Raw genomic sequence first — 25,837 nt, 5'->3', positions numbered from 1 at the left:
TTACGCTGCTTTGCCTCTTTTCACATGAAACTTCCAAGGAAGCTAAAACCCACAGATAGAGGCAGTGCCCCATAATCCTAAAAAGCAAACTGATGGTCACCTTCTCCCATCATAAACAGTCTGTCAGTGATTCTTTTGTTTGTTTTTTTAAGATTTTATTTATTTTTGAGAGAGAGAGTGGACACAAGCAGGGAGGAAGGGCAGAGGGAGAAGCAGGCTCCCTGCTGAGCAGGACCCTGGGATCATGACCTGAGCTGAAGGCAGACCCTTAACCGAGGGAGCCACCCAGGCATCCCTGGCAGTGATTCTTAATCTTGGTTGATTTTCCCCCACCCCAGGGGACATTTGGCAATATCTGGAGACATTTTTGATTCTCACAACTGAAGGGTCGGGGCGGGGGGCGTTATTGGCATCTAGTGAGTAGAGGCCAGAGATGTTGCTAAACGTTCACAATGCACAGGGCAGCCCACACAACAAAGAAATATCTTACTCAAAATGTCTATAGTGCTGAGATTGAGAAACCCTGGTCTAAGTAAAAAGGTGCTTACTAGGTAAAAGGGGCCTGGAAACAAGATCCTTGACCCAACTTTTACAACCAAATTCCTGGTTGAAACCCCTCCTATATAGAAATGCTGGAGTTGCCACAACAATTCTGTCATTATCCAAAACAAGAGGCCCTGGTTTATTCTTACAGCTCATCAGCAATTCCCAACCTTAACTAGTGGCTGCACACTCAATTGTGAACTCCTGCGGCTGCGATCAGATTTAACACATCTCTGTGTATCTATATTCCTAGAGGCTTGCCCAGGGATATAGTAGGAGCTCAATAAATCATACCGACTGATTCAGTAAGAATCTCCCCCAGGGGCACCTGGGTGGCTCAGTTAGTTAAGTGACCACCTCTTTGATTTCAGGTCAGGTCGTGATCTCAGGGTCCTGGGATGGAGGGAGCCCTGTCTTGGGCTCTGCACTTAGCAGGGCGCCTGCCTGAGATTCTCTTCCTCTCCATCTGCCCCTTCCCGTGTTCCCTCACGTGGGCGCTTGCTCACTCTCTCAAATAAATAAAAGCTTAAAAAAAAAACATTTAAAAAGAATCTCCCCCCAAAAAAACCTTTCACCACCCATCACGGTATCTGATATTCCAGTCAAGTCAATCTTTTGTTAACTATTTCAGTGTCTACTATGTGGTCCATTTAAAAATTGTTTTCTGTCTCAAAGGCTTTTGTAAATAATGTAGAAGAGTTCAATCATTTAACAAATACATATTAAGTCAAGGACCATGCTACATACTGGGATGGAATAGATAGCAAAGTCAGACATGGTCCTCACTGTACTTACAGCCTAATAAAGGACCCAGGTAACTATACTTGCACTTATAGATGTGGCAAGTGCTGTGATAGGGAGAAGGAGAGGCCCAGGGTGCTGGTGGGAACATATAAAAGGCTATCTGACTCAGCTCAGCCTTGGGGGAGATCTGGGAATTCTTCTGGGAAGGGAGATCTAAATTTAGGTTTGAAAACTGAGGGGTCAACCAGATCATAAAAACTAGAGAGGGGAAGAGACTAGTGTATACCACTTTCAGGAGCCAAAGAGAACAGCACATTTAGGGATGGTGTTATTTAAGGCTGGAGCAGAGAGTGCAAGGACACGCAGAGTACATCTAATAAACCCTTATGTATGTAGAACATTTTACAGCTCTCAAAGTATTCTCAAATAGATTTTTTTTTTTTGAGGAAAATTTTGTGGGAAATGTACATTTCATCATGTGCTATTTCTAATTTGGTATAAATATATATATGGTGTGTATATATACACTACCATACATATACCATATATATATATGAAAATATGTGAAAAATTCTGGAGAAAATAAATAATTTTGTTCCCCCTCCCTTCTCCCTGAAGGTTACTAAAAGAAGAAAAAAGGAAAATTTTTTTTAAAAGGATCCTTTTTCCACTCACTCCCCCACCCCCAACCTTCCCTGCTTCAGAAACTTCTCTTTGCTGACTGCCAAAATCTGAAACTCGAGAATGTCTTTTGAGAGTCTAAAGCTCCTTATGATTTGTGGTGCTTTCTAGGTGCAGGACCCTTCCCTGGGATCATCGATCTGTTTGGAAGTGGTGGTGGCCTTTGTGAATACAGGGCTAGCCTCCTGGCTGGACATGGTTTTGCTGTGCTTGCTTTGGCTTATTTTGGATTTGAAGACCTCCCTGAATATTTGGATGATATGCACCTGGAGTACTTTGAAGAAGCCGTGGACTTCATGCTGCAGCATCCAAAGGTGGGTTCTAGTGTTTGCCTGAATGCAGAGGAGAGGGGATAGAGCGGACACAGGACTAGATTCAAAAACCCTCCCAGGACACCAGGGGCTAGAAATATGTCATGAGACACCAAAGTTCCTTCAAAAGTTACTAGGATTATTATTTTCATTTCTACCCATTTCTCTCCAATCTCTTAAGACTCAACTGTTTATTTCCCTTTAATTCTTGACCATAATTCAAAGCGCTCTACTAAAATGTTACTAACCTTAAATTCTGGTTCTCCATCTACCACCACATGGCCTTATAATCCTGAACAAGGCAACTGCTTTCTCTGAGATTCAGTTTTTCTCACTTATAAGGCTAATGTAAATGTATAGAGGAAAACATTTGACTATTAAGAGACATTTTTAGGACATTTGAATAGGGACTGTATTTGATGATACTAAGGAATCATTAATTTTGTTAAATGTGATAATGGTATTATGTTTTTATAGAGAGTTCTTATCTGAGACTGCAAAAAATAATCAAAACATTTGGTCTGATTATAAATGGAATACATACTCTGCAACTATCTAGACTTAAAGAAACTCAAATATTCTAATGTTAAGTAATAAAATGTTCTATAAGTTCTATAGGATAGTCTAACACTGCCAGAATTCAGGGAATGGTCTCTTAGCAGAGCTGCTACAACCTAGATGATCTTGAACTGTGATTATTGGTTTATTAGAGGAGATAAGGCCCCAGGGAAAAAGAAGAGACCAGTATATACTCAGTTGTGCCCTTAGGCCTAGGCAAGAGGGGCTTCTGTCCTGGACCTTTTGTTTTAGATGGCCACATTCTGGCCTGCTTTTGGGCTGCATCCCTGCCCACAGGGTGAGGAATCCAAGGGACCCAGGGAATGTATCCACCTGGAATTCATGTGCCTTACACACACACGCACACACACACACACCATGCCCTTGTGATATGGAACCCCAGAATTCTTTGCCAAATAGCACTAATCCTGCTTCCAGGCTCTATGTCTCTTCTCTGGTCTATCAATGTGAATACACCTAGGCCTTCACCATGTAGGCTGGGGTGTCCACATACATGTGTGAGAGGCCCCTTAAAGTACATGATGGAACTTGGGATGGGAAAAGAAGAAAGGTGGACCAGGGACCAAGGACTGGGTCTGGCTCTCCCCCAGGCCACATTCCAGTACAGAACTTCAGGGATTCCCAAGCTTTCAAATTTTCTGTTATGGAGGTATATTTATCAAGGTGGGAAAAAAGAATATACTTGAAGAGTTTGTTCATTTGATTTATAACATTTAAATATTTAGGTATGGGGTGTATGGGTCTCTGTGTGTACTCTTGACCCAGTCACCATAAATATTAGTGGAAGGCCTGTATATTAAGAAATCAATTGATTTGCTTATTAGAAGACAGTTGAGCTTTGTGGATTGTTGCATAAGGAAAGAAAGCGAATGAAATTTAAGAAAGCTACCTAGAGAATATAAAATCACCATTTATGTCCTCCACTTACAAATTCTAAGCTTGTTCTGTTTCTCTTCTTCAGGTGAAAGGCCCTAATGTTGGGCTTCTTGGCTTCTCCAAAGGAGGCGACCTGTGTCTCTCTATGGCCTCTTTCTTGAAAGGCATCACTGCCACGGTACTTATCAATTCCTGTGTGGCCAACACAATAGTTGCTCTGCATTACAAGGATATGATTGTTCCCAGTCTTGGCAGTGACATAGGAAGATGTACAATTAATGAATCAGGACTTTGGAATTTTCTGGATGTTTGGGACAATCCACTGGAGGAACGCAATCACCCAAGTATTATTCCACTGGAAAGGGCCCAGGGGCCCTTCCTGTTTATTGTTGGCATGGATGATCATAACTGGAGGAGTGACTTCTATGCTCAAATAGCCTCTGAACGGTTACAAGCCCATGGGAAAGACAGACCCCAGATAATCTACTACCCAGGAACTGGTCATTGTATTGAACCAGCTTATTTTCCTCCTTGTAGAGCTTCTGTACATACAGTGTTACACCAACCAATATTCCATGGAGGTGAGCCAAAGGCTCAATCAAGGGCACAGGTAGATGCCTGGCAGCAAATTCAAACTTTTTTCCATAAACATCTCAATGGTAAAAAATCTGTCCAGTGCAGCAAAATATAACATTGTAATCATAGACCAGATACTATTAATAAAAATCTAATTCATACAACATGTGTTGGGTTTTCCAAAGCACATAGGGAACTTTTGGTAACAAGATAATTATCTCAGCTCCTTGTCAGGTCCTGTTGGATTCCAAGGCTTTGCAACCCTCCTTTCTTCACTGCCACCCCTCTCTCCCCTGAACTTTACCTACCATATAGGCTTAACCCTGATTTTATCCATAGGATCCATCTTAACCTGAAATAGGAGAAATGTAAGAAGTGCCTACCCAACTCTCAATTGCTGGCCTAGCTTTGACCTGTGTTCTGGTTGTGAAGACTGAGCTTCTGTATTGCTGAGAGTTCCATATCCCCTTTGGACCCTAACTGACCATGTCTGAACCTTGGGAACATACCCACTTGAATCCCTTAAGGAATGGACTCTGCTTCTTTCTTGCCAGTACACATTCCTGAATGTGTATTCAAGACTTGTCTCTGAACCCCACTCTGAAGATTGGGGGCATTGATATTTTTCATATGCTAAGCTTTGCTTTTATTTTATGAATGCAAAGCTTTGCTTTTATTTTACGAATGAAACCTCAATTTCTTCCTTACTGATAATGTATCCTTTACAAAATTCAACATTTATAAAGGATAACTTTACAAAGTAAAGCTGAATTCTTTTTTTTTTTTAAAGATTTTATTTATTTATTTGACAGAGAGAGACACAGCGAGAGAGGGAACACAAGCGGGGGAGTGGGAGAGGGAGAAGCAGGCTCCCCGCAGAGCAGGGAGCCTGATGCGGGACTCGATCCCAGGACCCTGGGATCATGACCTGAGCTGAAGGCAGTCGCTTAACCAACTGAGCCACCCAGGCGCCCAAGCTGAATTCTTTACAACAAAATTTATTGTAAGCAAAACTGTATTGATATACTGATTTAACCAATTTTTTAAAAGATTTTATTTATTTGAGAGAGAGAGAGGGAGCATAAGGGGGGAGGGGCAGAGGGAGAGGGAGAAACAGACTCCCTGGTGAGCAGGGAGCCCAACATGGAGCTCAATCCCAAGACCCTGAGATCATGACCTGAGCCGAAGGCAGACGCTTAACCGACAGCCACCCAGGTGCCCCTATAACCAATTTTTGAAGGATTTCTTTATTAATCTGAGAGAGAAAGATAGAGGAGGGGCAGAGGGAGAGGGAGAGAGAATCCCAAGCAGACTCCTCACCCAGCGTGGAGCCCGATGCAGGGCTTGATCCCACAACCCTGAGATCATGACCTCAGTCAAAACCAAGAGTCAGATGTCTAACTGACCACACCACCCAGGCACCCCGATACAACAGATTTTTTTTTTTAAAGATTTTATTTATTTATTTGACAGACAGTGAGAGAGGGAACACAAGCAGGGGGAGTGGGAGAGGGAGAAGCAGGCCTCCCGCCAAGCAGGGAGCCCAATGTGGGGCTCGATCCCAGGCACCTGGGACCATGACCTGAGCCGAAGGCAGATGCTTAACAACTGAGTCACCCAGGTGCCCCCCGATACAACAGATTTTTAAGAGTACCGTGTGGGCCACTGCCTTAATCCTTGGATGTCATATATACTTGCCAAATTAGACTTCCTCCCAGCATCATCTGTTCCTATTGCCTTCCTACTGGGAAGTACTGGGATCAGTCTGCTTCAACTCATTGCAATGTACCGAGCACTGTCTAGATTCATAAGAGACCAGAGCAGAGGGTCTTCCCTGAGTGCAAGAAAATTTTCCTGAGACACATCACATGGTTTGCTGGGCACATACAAAATCTTTCACCAGTTTCAGTCCATCCAAACAACTGCCCATTAGTTCTTAACTAATGAAAAGAAAGATTCCTAAGAGGTAACTTAACTTTGACCAATTGCTAAAAATATGTGTTAAGTGTAGTTATTCATTATGTAGTATAATAATTTACTATGACGTGAATTCTTGGAGCCTCTGTTTTAACTCACTGCCAGGTGGTCCTGCTACAGATGCCTTTGGGATGGGGAATCACAGGAAAAAGTTATAAGGAACATGGCTGGGGGTATGAGAGATGTGAGAGCCAAAAGGTAGCTCCAGAAGCTAAGCATAAGGATGACAACTAACCATCTCTAGATACTAAATTTCTAGGTATAGGGACAGCTCTCCACCTTGATTTCTTCCTTACTGATAAAGTAGCCTAGAAATGCCCTACACTGACTAAAGATATTTGGTCATTTTCCCCTCAGAGTTAACTGTATATATGGCCACCTGTTTCTAAGATTTCAAAAGGAATTTCAGGTTGTTGAAAAGCTACCTAAAGTTTCAGGTTGTTGAAAAGCTACCTAAAATATGGTAATTGTGACTAAGAAGGAAGGCAGGAAGAGAAAAGGTATCCATGAAATGAAGCCAGAAATGAGGTTTCTCATTTATAATAATAAGCACAATAAGCACAATAGCGCTTATTATGAAGTCCTATATACTTGCCTTGACTGGGCCACTCATTCAGTCATATGCTTTCCAATGGTTTATGCAAAGAAGGAAATCTAATCAGTTACACAAACTTTACAGCATTCATAAAATAAAAGCAAAGCTTAGCAATTAATTTCTTCCAAAGGTTGTCATGCTAAGAAACATTAAGTGATGTAAATGGTAGTATCCTCAATGATTCCTCTGAGGTAGATATAAATTCCAGGCTCCACTACTTATTAGCCATGTGATCGGGGGTAAGTTATTAACCTCTCTAAGCCTCTATTTCTTCATCTATAAAATGGGGATAATAATAGTGATGATAATAGAAACTACCTCTCTGGGTTGTTGTGATTAAATTAGATAATCCAGGTGAAGCATTTAAAAAATTTGTCTTTTAAAAAACATAACATTTAAATTTCATTACAGAGAAGTGATCCTACAAAATCTAAGTGAGGATTCCAACTTGAAAGATCCTAAGAGAGAGGGACTAAGTGCCTTTCAGGTGCCTTTCAACTCTGAGATTCTCAGAGGTGCTGGATTCCAGAACTTTGGACTTGTACTTGCATTCTGAGGTTGGACATGACGGTCACAGATTAAATTTAACCCTCTTAATTTATTACCCTATTCCAGCCTTCTCCTAGGGCTAATTACAGTTATCAACTTGAAGTATACCCTTCCAGAACCATTTTATGTGCATGTACATACAAATATTTGTTTGAGTGTAAAAAATATGGTTTTATTTTGTGAGTCCCATGACTTTTTCTTGGGGGGGGGGGAGTCACGATGTAATTTTTTTCCGCATATAAAAACACATTTTTAATACTTGTGCCAGGCCCTAAGACAATAAAGATTATTTCCATAGTGTATACATCTGTAGTGCTGCCTCATCTAAAACGCCTTTAACGTTGGCAGTCTTTCTTAATCCCAGGCAAAAATAATTTCAAGGAAGGAATTTGGCAGAAGCCTACTGCCCTCCGGACCCGAGGATGCCCCGCTGGGCCCCGCCCCGCCCCGCCCCGCCCGGCCCCCGCCTGCCCTGCGGGCGGGGAGGTTTGACTCTGCCTACGGCCGCCGCCCGGCCGCGTGTCTTTCCCCGGAACCGCGAAGATCCCGGGGCCATGTGGAAGGCTGCCCAGGCCGTGCTCGGAACCCCCGGCATCCCCCTCCCACTCTTCTTCTCTTCTTCTTCTCTTCCAGAAGGCTGCGACCCTGACCGTCACGCCTACGACTGGGCTGGCCGACGAGCTCCTGGACATTAAAGTGGCTTAGGCCCGAGGGAGCGGGTGACCCTGCGAGCGTCGGCCGTCAGCTACCGAGGCCGTCTCTTCCACTCGCTGGCCCACTACCAGGCGGACGGCCACGGGGGCTTGGACCTGGCCAGGGACCCGGCTCTGGGCGGCGACTTCACGGGCGTGGAGCCCTTGGGGCTCCTGTGGAGCCTCACGCCGGTCGGCTCAGAGGATCCCTGCTTCAACCAGATGCCGAGGGGCGTGATGAAAAGCCCCCTCAAAGTGGAGGTGACCGTCCACCATGCGCCGCGGCAGCCAGCAGTGTCGCTGGGCCCGGCGCTGGCCTCCGCCCAGGTGCAGCGCTGGTTCTCCAGCCCTGAGCTGCGCCGTGCTCGGCTGCAGGCCGGCCGCCTGCGGGGCGTCTTCTTGCTGCCCCCGGGTGCGTGAGGTTTTTTCCGCAGAGGGCTTTGCATGGATTTAGGAAGTCGATTTATGAAAGCTGACTTGCTCTGCTGGCTAATTTATCTTCTGAAAACAAAGCGGGCGCCTTAATTCCTTTATTTTGTCGCCCTAGACACCAGGTGAGATAGTCATTCTCCTAAATGGTGACTGGGATTTAAATTTAATCTGCTCGGATACCTCTTTTCTGCCAGCTGCCGCCCCCTTTAAACTCCTAGTGCTGCCGATGCTTTTCCTTGCGAGCATCTTTGCTATAGTTTCTAGCATGAAGTATTTGTTTGCCTCTCTAGTAGGCAGAGCTTTGTGGTAATTTGACTTTTTCTGTTATTTCTTGTAAAAATGACGAGAATAGTGGATTAAAATCTTTCACTGGTATCCGTTCAAGCTCCAACATAACTGAAGTCCTATTACATATATTGTTCACTTTTTTTTATACTGGTTTTACGTTAGGATACAGATGATCTTTTTGTAGTTAATTCTGACATACTCTGATTCCTTGGAGACCTTTATCATGATGAAGAAACTGTTCTGTTGCTCATTTCATAGATCAAAGAACAATTTCTGTATAGATGAGAAAACTGAGGCCTAAAGTGTTTTAACCAAATCACACAGCTAGATGGTGCTAAAATCAGGGTGTAGTCAAATTCTTTGAGAGCCACACTGACCACAAACGGGCTGAGTGAATGAGTGAAATAGTGAGGTTTTTATTAAAAAAACAAACAAACAACAAAATAGTCTGGCTTATTTTCTACTCTCACTCTCAGGATCCTCAGGACCAACTAAGAATCTTTTAAATGAGAGATTTAAAACATTTTCATTGTTGAGGATGGGTGGGCTTTTTTTTTTTTTTTAGAGCCTATAAGGTACTAGCAAATTTACATACTGGGGATCCAGTTACTGAATTGAAACAAAATAAACAAATTCTCAGTTATTTTAATGTGGTAGACCTGTGGTTGGAAAAATCTATTGCTGGAATAATTTGAGGATCTGTGTGTTATGTCTTTTTCATGGTTTGCTTTAGGCTTTCTGAAAGTAATCTTGAATCCAGAGATGCTTGAGATTTATCTAATTTTAAAAAGAGCAGATCAAGATATGCCAAGATATCTGAATGTTAAGAAAACCACCCTGTAAAAATCACTACCTTAATATATACACCCTGGCTTTCAATTTGGTGGCTAGATGTACCTTAACTTGTTTCTAGATTTGAAAATTTAGAAACGGCCTTTGGCACTGGAATTTTAGATCTCTTAGTTTGGTTTATGTTCTAATGTTCTTGCCTCTTAATCTGTTTTTATAGATTTATCTGATACTTTTATTGGAATAACACAGAAGAATATATCTGAAAAATACTAGGAGGCAATTGGCTGAGACATTCTTCTCTTGGAATGGTGAACAATGGGAATGTTGAAAGAGAAATAACATCAACATTAGAAGGAAATAGTTTGACATTTTACTCCCTTTCCACTGTGAGGGAGCAAGAATTTACTGTCCCCTTCAAGGTCCTTCTAGCTGGATTAAGAATCAAGTTGACATGAGACGGATTAAGAGGAGAAAATGAAATTTAATTTTGTATGTATGGGGAATCCACAGACATGGAAATTCCAAAGACAGTCAGGCAAAACGAGGTATATATGTCATCCTGAACTAAGGAGAAAAGGTTAGGGGTCTAGGACTTCGAAGGGAAGGAATGCAATTCATGGGGCAATAAGAGCAGATGTTTGGAAATTAGATTTTTGCCCTGCCATATAGATGGCACTCAGATAAAATTTATCTCTGGTAATAACCCTCATTCTGAGAAAGACCCCCAACTTAGATTTTTCCATGTCATTAAGGGAGGGCAAAAGTTTCTCTTGAACCTGCAGGGTCTCAATTGCCTTCAGCTCAAAATAATCCACATGCCAAAGTGGCATATTCTGAGGGGAACTCCCCTGAATTCCTTCAAACTCAAAATAATCATTATATACCAAAGTGGTTAATCTAGGGGCAGGCTGTCCTTGGCCCTTACACCGCACATGTTGTTCATTTATATTACACCATCATTAGACCTTTAAAATAGTGTAAGCTTTGTTTATTTAGGGATTTTGGTGACTTTGTTTCTTAAGCTCAATGAGAACTCAAAGGGCCCTTTAGAGTTGGCTTTTTTTTTTTAAAGATTTTATTTATTTGTTTGACAGAGAGATAGAGAGAGAACACAAGTAGGCAGAGGGAGAGGGAGAAGCAGGCTCCCCGCAGAGCAGGGAGCCCGATGCGGGACTCGATCCCAGGACGCTGGGATCATGACCTGAGCCGAAGGCAGCCGCTTAACTGACTGAACCACCCAGGCGCCCTAGAGTTGGCTTTTTTTAATGAGGTATTATACTTTCATAACTCCAAGACTGCCAGAACTATTTGCTTAGATTAATTAGGATTTACCCTTCAAACCAAAACATTTTCCATATCTTTGGTGCAAATTTTCATATTTTTTTCCATTTCTGAGTGATTTTCTCATAGGAAAAAAGGATAAAAACATTCTTACATTTATAGCTTCAAAATAGCTGAAACAAGTATCTATTTCAACCACAACAATAAACCTATTTCAGCCAAAACAGATGTTTTTTTCCCAAGGCAAATAGGTGAATGTTTTAAAACAGAAAAAAAAGATTAAAAAAATTTTAAAGTTAAAAAATAATTTTTTAAAATATAAATTATACAATTAGAATTTGCTTTAGAAAATATTAGCTAGGTATCATAGTCCATTAAATGTCCTGTCATCTAATCCCAGATTAATCCTCTTTCCTGGTTTATAGGAGACGGTCCTTTTCCTGGTTTGATTGATATGTTTGGTGATGGAGGATTAAATGAATCTCAAGCTAGTCTCCTGGCTTGTCGAGGTTTTGCTACTTTGGCTTTGCCATTTTTTGGCTATGAAGATCTACCTCCAATCATGAAGGACTTAAATTTAGATTACTTTGAGGAGGCAGCTAAATTTGTGCAAAGTCACCCAGAGGTGAGTGGGATTGTAGAGAGAAATGTATTTAAAATTAACTCCTTAGGTCCAGGAGAGAGTGAATAAAGAAAGTGGTACTAATGGGCTGGAAAACATCTATAACAAATATCTGTTGAATGAATAAATGAATGGATAAATAAATGAATAAATAAGCCATCTGATAAATACATAAATGTTTTTTCTTTATTGAGGGCTTTGCGACGCCATTAACAATCATGCTTTTTCTTTCTCTCTCTCTCCTTGTTTGTCTTCTCGTTCTTCAATCTCTAGGTTAAAGGTCCAAACATTGGAGTGATTGGTTCTGGCAAAGGGGCCGAGCTGGCATTTTCCAGGCTGCATCTCTAACACAACTACTGCCCTTACATGTGGTAGATTCATCCTGCCAGGACTGCCTTTCAACCTAGACAAAATCTCTGCCATGGATTCAGGAGTTTACGATGTTAAAGAAGCACTGGAGGACCCCTTGGACCCAGCCTACCGGGAAAGCCGTATCCCCCTTGAAAAAGCCAATGCCCATTTCCTTGTCATAGTTGGAGAGGATGACAGGCATTGGAAGAGTTCTGTTTATGCGGACATAGCTGTGAAGCACCTCACAGAGCATGGGAAGACGAATTTCACTCTTTTAAGCTACCCTAACGCTGGCCACAGAATAGATCCCCCTTACAGCCCTTTTTTCTCTGTATCACTGGATCCCGTGTTGGGAGTGCCCGTTTTGGGAGGTGGACAGCTCAAAGCTCATGCTGTTGCTCAGACTGAGTCTTGGAAGAAGATCTTGGAGTTTTTGCACTTGAATCTAGGGTAAAGTCTAACAAACTAGACAGTTAAGTTTAGAGTATGCACAGAATGAATTAAGGGATAGGTTGAATATTTTTAACAAGTGCTGAGTGAAATCTGGACTTCTCGCGGGCATCTGCAAGCTTTTAAAAGAAGTAAGAATACTTACTTCAAGTTCATCGGAGCCTGTAACTTTGGTTACTATCCATGTTTCTTCATGGTTGGTTGGTTTGAGCTTGAACTCAAGGTAATTGCTAAGTGAAAACCAGTTTTCTTTCTTTTTTTTTTTTTAAAGATTTTATTTATTTATTTGACAGAGAGAGACACAGCGAGAGAGGGAACACAAGCAGGGGGAGTGGGAGAGGGAGAAGTGGGCTTCCTGCCGAGCAGGGAGCCGGACGCTGGGCTTGATCTCAGGACCCCGGGATCATGACCTGAGCCGAAGGCAGATGCTCAATGACAGCCACCCAGGCGCCCCGAAAACCAGTTTCAATCTGTCATTTACCCACCTTTCCCACCTACCCTCCCTGTTACCTGTACTTCCAAAGGTTTTTAAAAACTGGTGTATGATAATTAGTTTGCTATTATGTGTCCCAGAGGTTCAAAACTGTTTTGAACAGGGGTGAATACATGAATATAGGTCCTTGGTTTTATGATGAGGAGCCACTGGGCTATGATAACTTTCTCATAATAGAGGCTGGAGTGAATTCTAACAAGATGATGCAGAGGCTAATTTGTGGTAGACTGAAGTCATAGAATCCTTTCTGTTGTTAATCAGGTTTCGATTTTTTTTTTTTTCTAGTTGCCACCTGTTCTAGGATCTTTAAAGAAAGTTAGAAATCCTAAAACACTTGCTTTAAAACTGCGGCCAATTACTGAGAAACAATGATTCTTTACAGTTCCTTTATCTCTGTATTTGTACTTTAAAAAACTTTCCTTCAGACTTTGCTTCAAAAATATATTTAAAAATAGGCACATTCCAGTTCTCCTCCCAAGTTGATAATTACACAAGTAGACAATGTAATTATCTGAGGGAAAGACAGAGTTCATCCCTTTGACTTTCCACCACCCTCACCAAAACTTTAATTGCACTTTGTGGATGAGCCTTAATATATTAAAATAATTTTAATTGAAGTTCTGAGATTTGATTTTAAACTTTAAAAATATATGTGGAATTAGAAAATGTTAAAAGTTCTGGCCTTCTCATAATTTAGTTTCAGTTTAGTGTTTTTTTCTTCCACATAATTGAAGGGAAAGATGAAAGTATTAATTATCAGCCTTTGATTTTGGTTGATCAGTGGATCTTGTCAGAACTATATTTTGGGCTCTTGGCAGAGGATGAAGTGTTGTCACCCTAATTTGTAGTACTAATGGTTTCCCTCCCCCAAATTAACATTATTTTTAAAATGTAATACATGTTTCAAATTCTTTTTTTTTAAGATTTTATTTATTTAATTAACAGAGAGAGAGAGAGACACAGCGAGAGATGGAACACAAGCAGGGGGAGTGGGAGAGGGAGAAGCAGGCTTCCCGCCAAGCAGGGGGCCTGATGCGGGGCTCGATCCCAGGATCCTGGGATCATGACCTGAGCCGAAGGCAGTTGCTTAACCAACTGAGCCACCCAGGTGCCCATAATCCACAGTTTTGAGTAAAAGGCATACTCTGTTAGGTTATAAGATATGTTCAAGGATTAAATTCCCATTTCAGCCACATCAACAAAACTGGTGGAGATTTGGCAGCCAGGATAAATTCTAGTTTGGAGAGGTGTGGAGGTGTGGAGATCTGAAACAAAACAAAACACTACAAGAAAAAAGCCTGGATATATTATGAATACCCATTTTATTTTTTTAACTTTTATTTTTTAAAAAGATTTTATTTATTATTTGTCAGAGCACAAGCAAGGGGAGTGGCAGGCAGAGGGAGAAGCAGGCTCCCCACTGAGCAAGGAGCCCTAAAGAGGGACTTGATCCCAAGACCCTGGGATCATGACATGAGTTGAAGGCAGATGCTTAACTGACTGAGCCACCCAGGCACCCCTATGAATACCCATTTTAATTTTCTTTAATAAACTATTTAGTTTTTCCTGTTTTTTAATAAATATGATAAAATTACCTTTTTCAAAATGGAATTTGTTATTTCAAAATTTAAAATATCCACATTGCAGGGGCTCCTGTGTAGCTTAGTTGGCTAAGGGTCAAACTCTTGGTCTCAGCTCAGGTGTTGATCTCAGGGTCGTGAGTTCAAGCCCCATGTTGGCCTCCATGCCTGGTGTGGAGCCTATCTAAAAAAAATATATATATATATATTTATATATATATATTTACATTTATATTTAATTTATATTTATATTTATATACATATATATATATTTTTCCACATTGCAGAATAGAATAATCAGAAAATAGAGAAGCAAAATGAACACTGTATTAGTCTGCTCAGGCTGCCGTAACAGAATACCACAGACTGGGTGGCTTAAACAACAGAAATTTATTTCCTCACAGTACTGGAGGCTGGAATTCCAAAATCAAGATGCTGACAGTGTTAGTTTTGGGTGAGGCTTCTCTTGTTGATTTGCAGATGACCATCTTCTTTTTTTTTTTTTTTAAGATTTTATTTATTTATTTGAGAGAGAGAATGGGAGAGAGAGCACGAGAGGGGGGAGGGTCAGAGGGAGAAGCAGACTCCCTGCTGAGCAGGGAGCCTGATGCAGGACTCGATCCTGGGACTCCACGATCATGACCTGAGCTGAAGGCAGTTGCCTAACCAACTGAGCCACCCAGGTGCCCGAAGATGACCATCTTCTTACTGTGTCCTTGGATGGCCTTTCCTCTGTGACCACCACTCCTAGTATATCTATTCCTCTTATAAGGACATCAGTTATATTGGATTAGGGCCCCACTCTTATGGCCTCATTTAACTGATATTACCTCCTTAACAGCCCTTTTTCCAAATACAGTCACATTAGAGTTAGAGCTTCAACATATGAATTTGAATGAGGGGGATACAATTCAATCTGCAGCAAACATTAGACCCTCATAATATTCTTTTAGATATATGTTATGTATAAATGTGTGTACAGTATATATATTTTTTAGATTTATTTATTTGAGAGAGAGAGAGAGTTCGTGCACAAGTGGGAGGAGGGGCAGCGGGAGAGAGAGGGAGAGGGAGAGAATCCAAAGCAGGCTCCATGCCCAGGATGAGCTCCACCACCCCAGATCATGACTTGAGCCAAAATCAAGAGTAAGAGGCTTAACGGACTGAGCCACTCAGGCACCCCTGCAGTATATCATTTTTAAGAAGATTATACCAACAATTTTGTTTGGTAACTTGCATTTTAAATTAGTACATCATGACTGCATGTGAATAGATGCATTTCAGCAACATTTTTAATGGAAGTATATTATTTCATCGTTTGGGTGTTTGATAATACCAATTCTTTTTTTCCTTGACATTTGGGTTTTCTTTTTGCTATTAAAACTTTGAACATAAATCTCTGTGCACTTGTCTGATTATTTCTTCAGGATGAAGTCCTAGAAGTGGAACTGCTGGGTCACAGAGGTGCACACGTTTTTAAAGCTTTTAATACTATTGCCAACAGCTCTCCAGAAAGGCTGTTAATTATAAACAGCAGTGTATATACGCATCCGCATTTATCCATACCTCTAGCAACTCAATATTTTTGTCTAATTTAATAGAAGGGGAAGAGGGAGACATCTCGGTTATATAAAACCAGCATTTTATGCTTTAATTCGCCTCTGGCTCCCTTGAGGGGTTGGGGGAAGGCAACCAAGGAAATTCAGCTGAATTTAGTTTCAGTCAGACTACAGGTGAATCACACAGTAGGTGGAGGGGATGCGGAGGGGCAATCTACAGGAGAAGGGAATTTTTAAAGTTATTTTATGGGAAAGACAATTTTTATTATTATTATTTTTTAAGATTTTATTTATTCATTTGAGACAGAGAGATAGAGAGAGAGCATGAGCAGGGGGACAGACAGAGGAAGAGGGAGAAGCAGGCTCCCGTTGAGCAGGGAGCCGGATGTGGGGCTCGATCCCAGGACTCTGGGATCATGACCTGAGCCAAAGGCAGACGCTTAACCGTCTGAGCCACCCAGGCATCCCGGGAAAGACAATTTTTATAGCGAGGTTTTAAAGTTTTAAACTTTAGGCAGATACCTCACTGCAGATCGGCTGAAATTGCTTTCGGTAGAAAGCATCTCCTGACCACTCTGCGCGGTTAAGCTCTCGCATCCTGCGAACCGCAGCTACTGGGACGCCAGCGGCCGATGGGCCGGAGGACCGAGGCGGCCGCCGCGCGGTCCCACAATGCCCCGCACGCGCCACCCTGAGGGCGGAGAGAAAGGACCGCTGCCGGGGGGTGGGATCCGCGGAGGGCTCCGAGAAGTGCGCACGCGCACTGACCTCGGCGGGCCCTAGCAACCGGAGCAGTGACAGTAGCAACGGCCGGAATGGTGAGTACCTTCTAGGCCTCATAGTCAAAGAGGAGAGGAGATTGGAGATGGAAAAGGGTGACTGTGGCGTGTTGAGGGTTGGGGGGGTTCTCGATTAGCGGAAGGAAGCCGGTAACGGACGCTAGCTCTGCAGTCAGAGGCCTGAGGCGAAAGAGAAGCCCTGGCACCGGGTGGTCTGGGGTGAGGGCGGCCTGGGGCGGATTGGGGGTTGGTTCATGTGGAGGGACTCTGACAGAGAAAGGGGGCGCAAAGAGCAGAAATTTCTCCAAAAAGAGCGGATTAGAGTGGGAAAGGTGATGGAAGGCAGAGTGTGAATAAGGATATTTCTGGACATGGAAATAATTTTCCCCCCGGTGAGACGGGGCGCGGGGAGTGTGTGTAACACCGAGTGCAGCTGTATTCCTAACCTGTGAAGTGCCCAAGTTGTCCTCTGAATGACTGTAAGTGCAGTTATTAGGTAGCATTGTAAAGCCCACTCGGATAGAATATATTAGGATAGCGTTTCTCAGATTTTATGGATAAATATAGTCGGCTGAAGATTGAGCTTGCTGGAATGCAGATTATGAAATTTTAATATAATGGGATTCGCGAACGTGCATTTCGACAGTGCACCTCAAGTGATTCAAAAATTGGAGGGCGTCCCACCACACTTTGAGAAATACTGCTACCTTGGATTTGAAATCTATCAGTGATCTATCCAATCAAAGCCTTTTATGAAGTAGTGATTTTTACCTACTGATGCTCCTCAACTCCTACTTAAAATGTGCAGTTTTGCTTACAGATTTGGTAGTTCCACCTAGTAGTTTGAAAGGGATGTTGTTGGTTGATTACAGACCCAGTCAAAGTTGTTTTAGCGATGTATGTGATTGTCCTGCCTGATGGGGATGTTTATGAAGAATAAGTATAATTAGTTGTCTTTTTGTGATTCCAGTGCTGTTTAAGTGGGCAGAAATTGAGCCCAGGAAACTGAAATGATGAAGTCTGTGCCTGCCCTCAACCACAAGATTAAATACCACTCTTTTATTTTTTTAAAAAGATTTCATTTATTTATTTGAGAGAGAGAATGAGATATATATATAGAGAGAGAGAGCATGGAGGGGGGAGGTCAGAGGGAGAAGCAGACTCCCTGCTGAGCAGGGAGCCTGATGCAGGACTCGATCCCGGGACTCCAGGATGACCTGAGCCGAAGGCAGTCGCTTAACCAACTGAGCCATCCAGGCACCCCATAAATATCACTCTTTTAAAAGTTTCCCCCCACACTTTCCTTACTTTATTCCACAGGCATTTATCTGAAAACCACTGCCAAAGAAAATAAAAAGTTCTGGAACCTAGGTTTATATTCAGGTGAAGAAATAATCAGTCCTAAATGATTCTGAAAGCATGATCCAGGAGAATTACTGAAAATCTTCAAATAGAGAATCAGAACCAGTAATTAGATGAAGCTAACTAAGTCTGGAAACTGGTAGTTCCAGAGCCCTCGAGAAATCAGGCCAACATAGTTTTTTAATTAACAAAACATTAGCCTCTGGGGCGCCTGGGTGGGTCAGTCAGTTAAGCGTCTGCCTTCAGCTCAGGTCTTGATCCCAGCATCCTGGGATCAAGCCCAGTGTTGGACTCCCTGCTCAGCAGGGAGTCTGCTTCTCCCTCCCCCTGCTCTTGTGCTCTTGCTCTCTCTCCCTCTCAAATAAATAAATAAATAAATAAAATCTTTATTAAAAAAAAAAACAAAACCCTTAGCTTTCATTGTCTTTAAATGATTGTATTTTGTATTTCACATCAAAACCCAGATTTATGGCCTCTCTGAAAAATGAGAAATACCATATTTCACCACTGTACACATTTTTGCCCCATTTTTGTATTACTAAAATATGGTGGTGTCATATAATTGGCAGCATCTTTTCATTCTTAATGGTACATAAAATAAGGGTGTTATTTTCAATAATGGAGTTTTAATATTTGAAGAAATCTTATCCCAAGTCCCACCTGCCTGCTGTTTTCTAATGCCAGAGTAGAGGTTATCCTCTTTATATGGCCAGCTTTACCCATTAAAGATGTCCATTGGTTCCCTAGGCATTTCAGTTTGTTTTTTTTTTTTTAAAGATTTTATTTATTTATTTGACAGAGCACAGCGAGAGAGGGAACACAAGCAGGGGGAGTGAGAGAGGGAGAAGCAGGCTTCCGGCGGAGCAGGGAGCCCGATGCGGGGCTCATCCCAGGACCCTGGGATCATGACCTGAGCCAAAGGCAGAACTTAATGACTGAGCCACCCAAGTGCCCCAAGGCATTTCAGTTTTTGACTTCTGCTATCTCTAGGGGAACTAGAAACCTCATAAACCAACTTGTAGACAGCTAGATTGCTTCCAATTTGAAAGTATTCTTATATGTATCTCTTCATGGACCCATACAGGGATTTTTCTGGGAAATCTATGCACAGGTGGGATTTCAGAGTCATAGGGCCTATGCATACTTAATTTCCTTAGGCACTCTCAGACTGCTTTCCAGAATGGCTCTGCTAGTTTGTTTTGTTTTGATTTTAAGTAAGCTTTACCCCCAACATGGGTCTTGAACTCACCACCCTGAGATCAAGAGTTGTATGCTCTGCTGACTGAGCCAGCCAGGCACCCCTGGCTCTGCTAGTTTTTACTTCGTTCAGTAATGCATGAGAGTTCTACATTCTCACCAAATTTGTAACTTTTGCCAATCTGAGGATGTATTTTAGTATTCCATTGTTTTACTCTTCATTTCTCTGATTTTCAGTGAGTTCCAATACCTCATGATATTGTTAGTCATTTGGATTTCAGTTTCTATGAATTCTGTTTATATTTTTTGTTAATTTTTTCGATGTTTTTGTTTTTTGAATTTTAGGAGTTCCTTCTATATTCTCTATTAGTCTTTTGTTGGTTTTATGTTGAAAATATCTTCTCCCAACTTTTTTGTTAACTCTCTCAACAGTGTTCTTCACTTGCTGAATTCTATTTGTTCTATTTGTCAGTTTATTCTATTGTGTTTTCTATGTAGATGATCATGTGAGCATAGTGAGTTTTATTTCTTCCTTTTAATCATTCCAATTTGTATTTTCTTTTATTATAACATTGATAAAGATCTCTTGTACCATGTTAAACAGTAGCAATGATAGTAAGGATCTTTGATATATTTGGGATCTTAAAGAGAATACTTCTAGTGTTATCTTCCCAATTTGGCTCTTCTTGACCACCTTATTTAAAATAAACATGCTCTACACACATAAACACACATCCTGATACCTCTTACCAAATTCAACATTTTTGTTTTTGTTTTGTATTTTCTTCTTCCTTAGTAATTGTCACCTTCTAATATACTATATAATTTATTTATTCATTAAATATATTATTTACCATCTGTCTCCCGCCAGTAGATGTAAGTTACACGAAGGCAGGGATCTTTGTTTTGTTCATTGATATATCCCAAGCATGTAAAAGTATGTTTGGTACGTAGTAGACACTTAATGAGTATTTGCTGAAATGAATGAATTTCTTCATTAAGTATGATGTTTGCTATAGCTTTTTGGTATGTAGCTTTTATCAAGTAGGGAATTTCCTTGTAACTCTTAGTTGAGAGCTTTTAATATTAGATGTAGAACTTTATATATATATATTTTTAACATTTTATTTATTTATTTGACAGAGTGAGAGAGTGCACAAGCAGGGGGAGCGGCAGACAGAGGGAGAGGGAGAAGCAGGCTGTGGGAGAGGGAGGGGTTGATCCCAGGGTTCCAGGATCATGACCTGAGCTGAAGGCAGAGGCTTAGCTGACAGAGCCATCCAGGCGCCCCAGATGTAGAACTATTTTATAAAGTACTTTTTCTTCACTTTACTGAAATAAATGTGATTTCCTCCTCTTTAATCCATTAATAGATGATTTACATTTATAGGTTTTTTTTGTTAAACAATCCTTATGCTCCTGGGATCAGCCATTCTCGATCACGATTATTATTAACCATTGGCTTTGGAGATCTAATGTTGTATCTAGGATTTTCAAATCTGTGTTGAGAAGTAAAGAGGGCCTCTTATCTCTTTATGACATCAAGGTTATTCTAGCCTCATAAAATAAACTGGCAGCTTTCCCTCCTTTCCTGGTTTCTGAAATAACTTGTCTAACAGGGAATATCTGTTCCTTGAAAACTTGGCAGAATTTACTTGTAAAATTATCTAGGCTTAGAGATGTAGGAGAAGAGAGTAAGAGTAAATCTCTGATTATCTTTTTAACATTTAAAATAGTTATTGGTCTATTCATATTTTCTGATTCTTCCTGTGACAGTTTGGCACTTTTGTGTTTTATTTTCTAGAAATGCATTCTTTGTCTAGGTTTTCAAACTTACTACCGTATATTTGCTTATAATATTTTATTTTTAAGTCCTTGTGGTATCTGTTATGTTTGATTCTATGTTTTTGTCGTACAGCTAGCTCTCTTTTCTCTCAGTCAGGCTTGCTAGAGATTTAGGAACCAACTTTTAGTTTTGTTAATCTTTTTTTTCTTCAGGTCTGTTTTTCATTGACTTACTCCTTTGTATTTTTTTTAGCCTTCTTTGTGTTAGCAATGACATGCTTTTTCAAATATCTCAAATGCTTAGCTTATTTGTTTTCTGTCTCTTATTTTCTCTTATTTTTGAATAAATAAATATATTTGAAACTATAACTTTCCTTTTAAATGTTATATTCCTCAAATTTTGATATTTTTTCTTTTATTGTTTTACTATAGTTTATAGTTTATTTTTTTTTATTAAAGATTTTATTTATTTATTTGAGAGAGAGAGCGCAAGCACACAAGCAGGGGGACGGGTAGAGGGAGAAGCAGACTCCTCGCCAAGCAGGGAGCCTGATGTGGGACTCGATCCCAGGACCCTGGGATCATGACCTGAGCTGAAGGCAGACGCTTAACTGACTGAGCCACCCAGGTGCCCTATAGTTTACTTTTTAACCCAAGGATTATTTATCATTGTGTCTTTGCTTTCTAGACATAATGACATATACAGTTGAGCAACATAGGTTTGAACTGCACTGATCCACTTACATGCAGATTTTTTTCAATAAATACACTGCAGGGGTGCCTGGGTGGCTCAGTCGGTTAAGTGGCTGCCTTTGGCTAAGGTCATGATCCCAGGGTCCTGGGATCGAGCCCCACATTGTGCTCCCTGCTCAGCGGAGAGCCTGCTTCTCCCTCTCCCAATGCTGCTCCCCCTGCCTGTGCTCTCTCTTTCTCTCTCAAATAAATAAAATCTTTTTTTTTTTTAAGATTTTATTTATTTATTTGACAGAGGGAGACCCAGCGAGAGAGGGAACACAAGCAGGGGAAGTGGGAGAGGGAGAAGCAGGCTCCCCGCTGAGCAGAGAGCCCGATGTGGGGCTTGATCCCAGGACCCTGGGATCATGACCTGAGCCGAAGGCAGACACTTAACGACTGAGCCACCCAGGTGCCCCATAAATAAATAAAATCTTAAAAAAAAAAATACACTGCAATACTGTAAATGTATTTTCTCTTATGATTTTTTTTCTTTTTTTAAAAATTTATTTTAGAGAGAGAGAGAGAGCCTGTGAGCCAGAGGAGGGGCTGAGAGGGAGGGAGAATCTTGAGCAGACTCCACACTGAGCCTAATATGGGGCTCCATCTCACAACCCTGAGATCATAACCTGAGCCAAAACTAAGAGTTGGACACTTAACCTATTGAACCACCGAGGCACCCCTCTTATGATTTTCTTAATAATATTTTCTTTTCTCTAGTTTACTTTATTGTAAGAATATAGTATATAATGCATATAACATGCAAGATATGTATTAATCAAATGTTTATGTTATTGGTAAGGCTTCAGGTCAATAGTAGGCTATTACTAAAGTTTTTGGCGAGTCAGAAGTTATACTCAGATTTTTGACTGTGTTGCAGGGGGTGGGGGTGGGGAGGTTGGTGTCCCTCATGCCTGTCTCGTTGGAGGCTCAACTGTATTTTTAAACTTTTCCTTTTGGTATTGTTTAGGATTTTTTTTTTTAAATGAACTCTAGCGTAATTCAAAGGATGTCTTCCTTTTCTCACATTTAATGTTTTAAGTGTCATATTAAATTGAATCTAAGATACTATTGATTATAAGGTGCAACATTATTTTATGTTCTAAGAAAGAAAAATAAGAAGTTGGAATTAAACCATAACAAGTAATTTCTTATCACTTAGAATTTTTGTTTTGTACCTATTGACAGAGGTTTTGTTTTTTTTTTTTTTACTGGATCATAAGTTAATTTAAAAAAATTTTTTTATTGTTATGTTAATCACCATACATCATTAGTTTTTGATGTAGTGTTCCATGATTCATTGTTTATGTATAACACCCAGTGCTCCATGCACAACGCGCCCTCCTCAATACCCATCACCAGGCTAACCCATCCTCCCACCGCCCCCCCAGACCCCTCAGTTTGCTTTTCAGAGTCCGTCGTCTCCCATGGTTCATCTCCCCCTCCAATATCCCCCCCTTCATTCTTCCCCTCCTGCTATATTCTTCTTCTTTTTTTTTAACGTGTATTATTTGTTTCAGAGGTACAGATCTGTGATTCAACAGTCTTGCACAATTCACAGCGCTCACCATAGCACACACCCTCCCCAATGTCTATCATCAAACCACCCCATCCCTCCCGCCCCCCACCACTCCAGCAACCCTCAGTTTGTTTCCTGAGATTAAGAATTCCTCGTATCAGTGAGGTCATATGAATGGATAAAGAAAATGTGGTATATATATACGACAGAGTTCTTTTAAATGTATTTAGGCATGTAGATTTTTATCATATGTCATTCTTTGCAAAGGAATATATGTATATGAAATAAAATGGTTAATATTTTTCTAGGTCATCACCACTGCCACCTGGCCACAGTAATTGTAAATTGTTCCTGGTTTTAAAATGCATCCAAATTTCAAAGATGTTAAAATGTACAAGATGTAGATCTTAGAATCAATGAAATGAGATCTATTTTAATATCAAATGTTGAAAGCTATATTTTTTTTGTAAACCAAGTGGGAGTGAAGTATATGGGCATTACATCATGATTTCCTTAATTTCTCTGAGAGGCATTTAAATAAATCATCCTGATTTCAGGAAATTAAAACACTCAGTTTGCATATAAAGTCTCAAAGAAAAAAGTTAATCTTTTCAATGGTAGATGCCGAGGCTAATAATCATTGCATGAAAACTGAATCAACAAATCATACCAATAAAGACACTCTTGTTTCTTCTCTTTTTAAGGCAAAAGCAACAACAATCAAAGAAGCTCTAGCCAGATGGGTGAGTATATGAATTTTTACCTCTTTTAGAAACCATACAAGGAGAATTATTGGATAGTTATTTAAATCTGACCATTCAGTACAAGGAATCTTTGGGGTACTGGAACTATTTAGCTGTCTTGACTGTGGTGTTGGGTACGTGAACCTATATAGGTGATAAAATTGTATACACTTAATACACACATAGAAACACATTCATACTCGTGTATAAATGAGTACTAGTAAAACTGGGAAAGTCTGATTAAAATCAGTGGATTATATCAATATGAATATCCTACATATCCATTAGTGTGTAAATGGATAAAAAAATTGTATATATACAGAGTGGAATATTATTCAGCCACAAAAAAGGAAGGAAATCCTTCCATTTATGACAACATGGATGGACTTTGAGTGCATTATGCTAAATGAAATCAGACAGAGAAAGACACATACTCTATGATCTCACAGATACGTAAAATCTAAAAAAGCTGAACTCAGAAACAAAGAGTAGAATGGTGATTGCCAGGGACTGGGGTGTGGGGGAAATGGGGAGATGTTGGTCAAAGGGTACAAACATCCAGTTATAAGCCAAGTCCTGGGGATCTAATATACAGCATGGTGACTATAGTTAATAATATTGCATTATATACTTGAAAGCTGCTAAGAGAGTGGATCTTAAAAGTTCTTAGCACCAAAAACAAAAAAAAATTAGGTGATGGATGTGTTAGCTAACCTTATTGTGTTAATCATTTTATAATATATACATGTATAAAATCATCACCTTAAACTTATACAATGTTACATGTCAGTAAAGCTGGAAAAAAATCCTACAGCATATACTAACATAAGAAAGGAAACTGCATTATAAAAAACATGAATTGAATATAAACTATAAATATTTTGAATAAAACATTCTATAAAGTTTGAACAGTTGTAATTCAGCATCATAAATAGAATTTCCATAGAGTATAGAGATAGTGCCTCAATTTCTATGCCAAGTGATAACTTTTTTGTGGATATTATCAATAGTTTTTTGTATAATAATGTATCTTTTGCTTTTGAAGCTGAGCTTTGAATCAAAAGTCTTTCAGGAGGCTTGATGTCTAGGGAAAATAGGGTGGATAGGATAATGAAATATTTGAATTCTTGTTTTAGTGCTTATAAACTTCTTTGTACTTTGCATTTAAAAAATCTATTTCTGTTTGGTTAATGAAAAATCTGTTTTGTTAAAGAAGAAAAGTAAATATGGAATAAATTTAGTATTAGATTTTCTTTGAATCAGATTTTAGGTCTTTATTTACTTAAAATAATAAGTGGTTGCTTTTTTGTTTTGCATTGTAGGTTCTATTTCTAGATTATATTGTGGCCATAAATCGTTGACTTTAAGATTATTTGAAGACATTAAGCTCACTCTTTCACTGATTAAGCTAACATTTATTGAGGATCTACTATGTATCCGTTCCCCTCTTATAACCTACAAATGTATGACACAAAAATAAGTACTGAGTGGATGTGTATTAGATATTTTTCTTTCAACTTATTGTGTATTTTCTTTTTCTGTTTTTTTAATTATGTATTTTCTAGTATTGACATGTTATGATTTGATTTTTAAAAACAAGCCTCTGTGTGTCTTATAGTGCACTATGTTATAGAAAATACAGGAAAGCAAAGGAAATGGGCCCTTCACTTTAGGAGCTTCCTGTTTTGTTGGAGAGAGAGAACTAACTTTAAGTATTGAGGTACTTCAAAAATATTATTAGGCAGCATA

General features: G+C 40.2%; 2 protein-coding genes and 2 long non-coding RNA genes across 6 annotated transcripts in view; 3 read left to right on the top strand and 1 right to left on the bottom strand.

Moving 5' to 3' along the window:
- Positions 1-4,474, top strand: part of LOC102735642 (acyl-coenzyme A thioesterase 6) — a 5,971-nt gene extending 1,497 nt beyond the window's left edge. Inside the window, exons 2-4 of the mRNA XM_081829747.1 lie at positions 797-815; positions 2,080-2,282; positions 3,820-4,474. Of these exons, the coding sequence (XP_081685873.1) occupies positions 797-815; positions 2,080-2,282; positions 3,820-4,425 (828 nt within the window). The 3' untranslated portion in view covers positions 4,426-4,474. The remainder of the gene's footprint in view (positions 1-796; positions 816-2,079; positions 2,283-3,819) is intronic.
- A 3,442-nt stretch (positions 4,475-7,916) lies between these two features.
- Positions 7,917-13,449, top strand: LOC145723391 (uncharacterized). Of its 2 annotated transcripts, XR_014148358.1 has the most exons (4): positions 7,917-8,677; positions 9,853-10,180; positions 11,342-11,541; positions 11,812-13,449. It is a non-coding gene; the product is annotated as an uncharacterized LOC145723391 (long non-coding RNA). The 2 variants fall into 2 exon arrangements; XR_014148359.1 differs by lacking the exon at positions 9,853-10,180.
- Positions 13,450-13,790: 341 nt separating this feature from the next.
- On the bottom strand, positions 13,791-16,628 carry LOC145723392 (uncharacterized). 2 transcript variants are annotated; one of them, XR_014148361.1, is made up of 3 exons: positions 16,494-16,628; positions 14,428-14,596; positions 13,791-14,097 (listed from the first exon to the last, which is right to left on the bottom strand). It is a non-coding gene; the product is annotated as an uncharacterized LOC145723392 (long non-coding RNA). The 2 variants fall into 2 exon arrangements; XR_014148360.1 differs by lacking the exon at positions 13,791-14,097 and having other exon boundaries at positions 14,185-14,596.
- Positions 16,629-16,699: 71 nt separating this feature from the next.
- Positions 16,700-25,837, top strand: part of DNAL1 (dynein axonemal light chain 1) — a 37,787-nt gene continuing 28,649 nt past the window's right edge. The window contains exons 1-2 of the mRNA XM_006730949.3: positions 16,700-16,789; positions 24,050-24,088. Of these exons, the coding sequence (XP_006731012.1) occupies positions 16,787-16,789; positions 24,050-24,088 (42 nt within the window). The 5' untranslated portion in view covers positions 16,700-16,786. The remainder of the gene's footprint in view (positions 16,790-24,049; positions 24,089-25,837) is intronic.

The sequence above is a fragment of the Leptonychotes weddellii genome, chromosome 9 (assembly GCF_054177405.1).
Source record: "Leptonychotes weddellii isolate Sample4059 chromosome 9, ASM5417740v2, whole genome shotgun sequence".
Classification (NCBI taxonomy): domain Eukaryota; kingdom Metazoa; phylum Chordata; class Mammalia; order Carnivora; family Phocidae; genus Leptonychotes; species Leptonychotes weddellii.
This window is presented reverse-complemented; position numbering and strand designations above follow the sequence as displayed.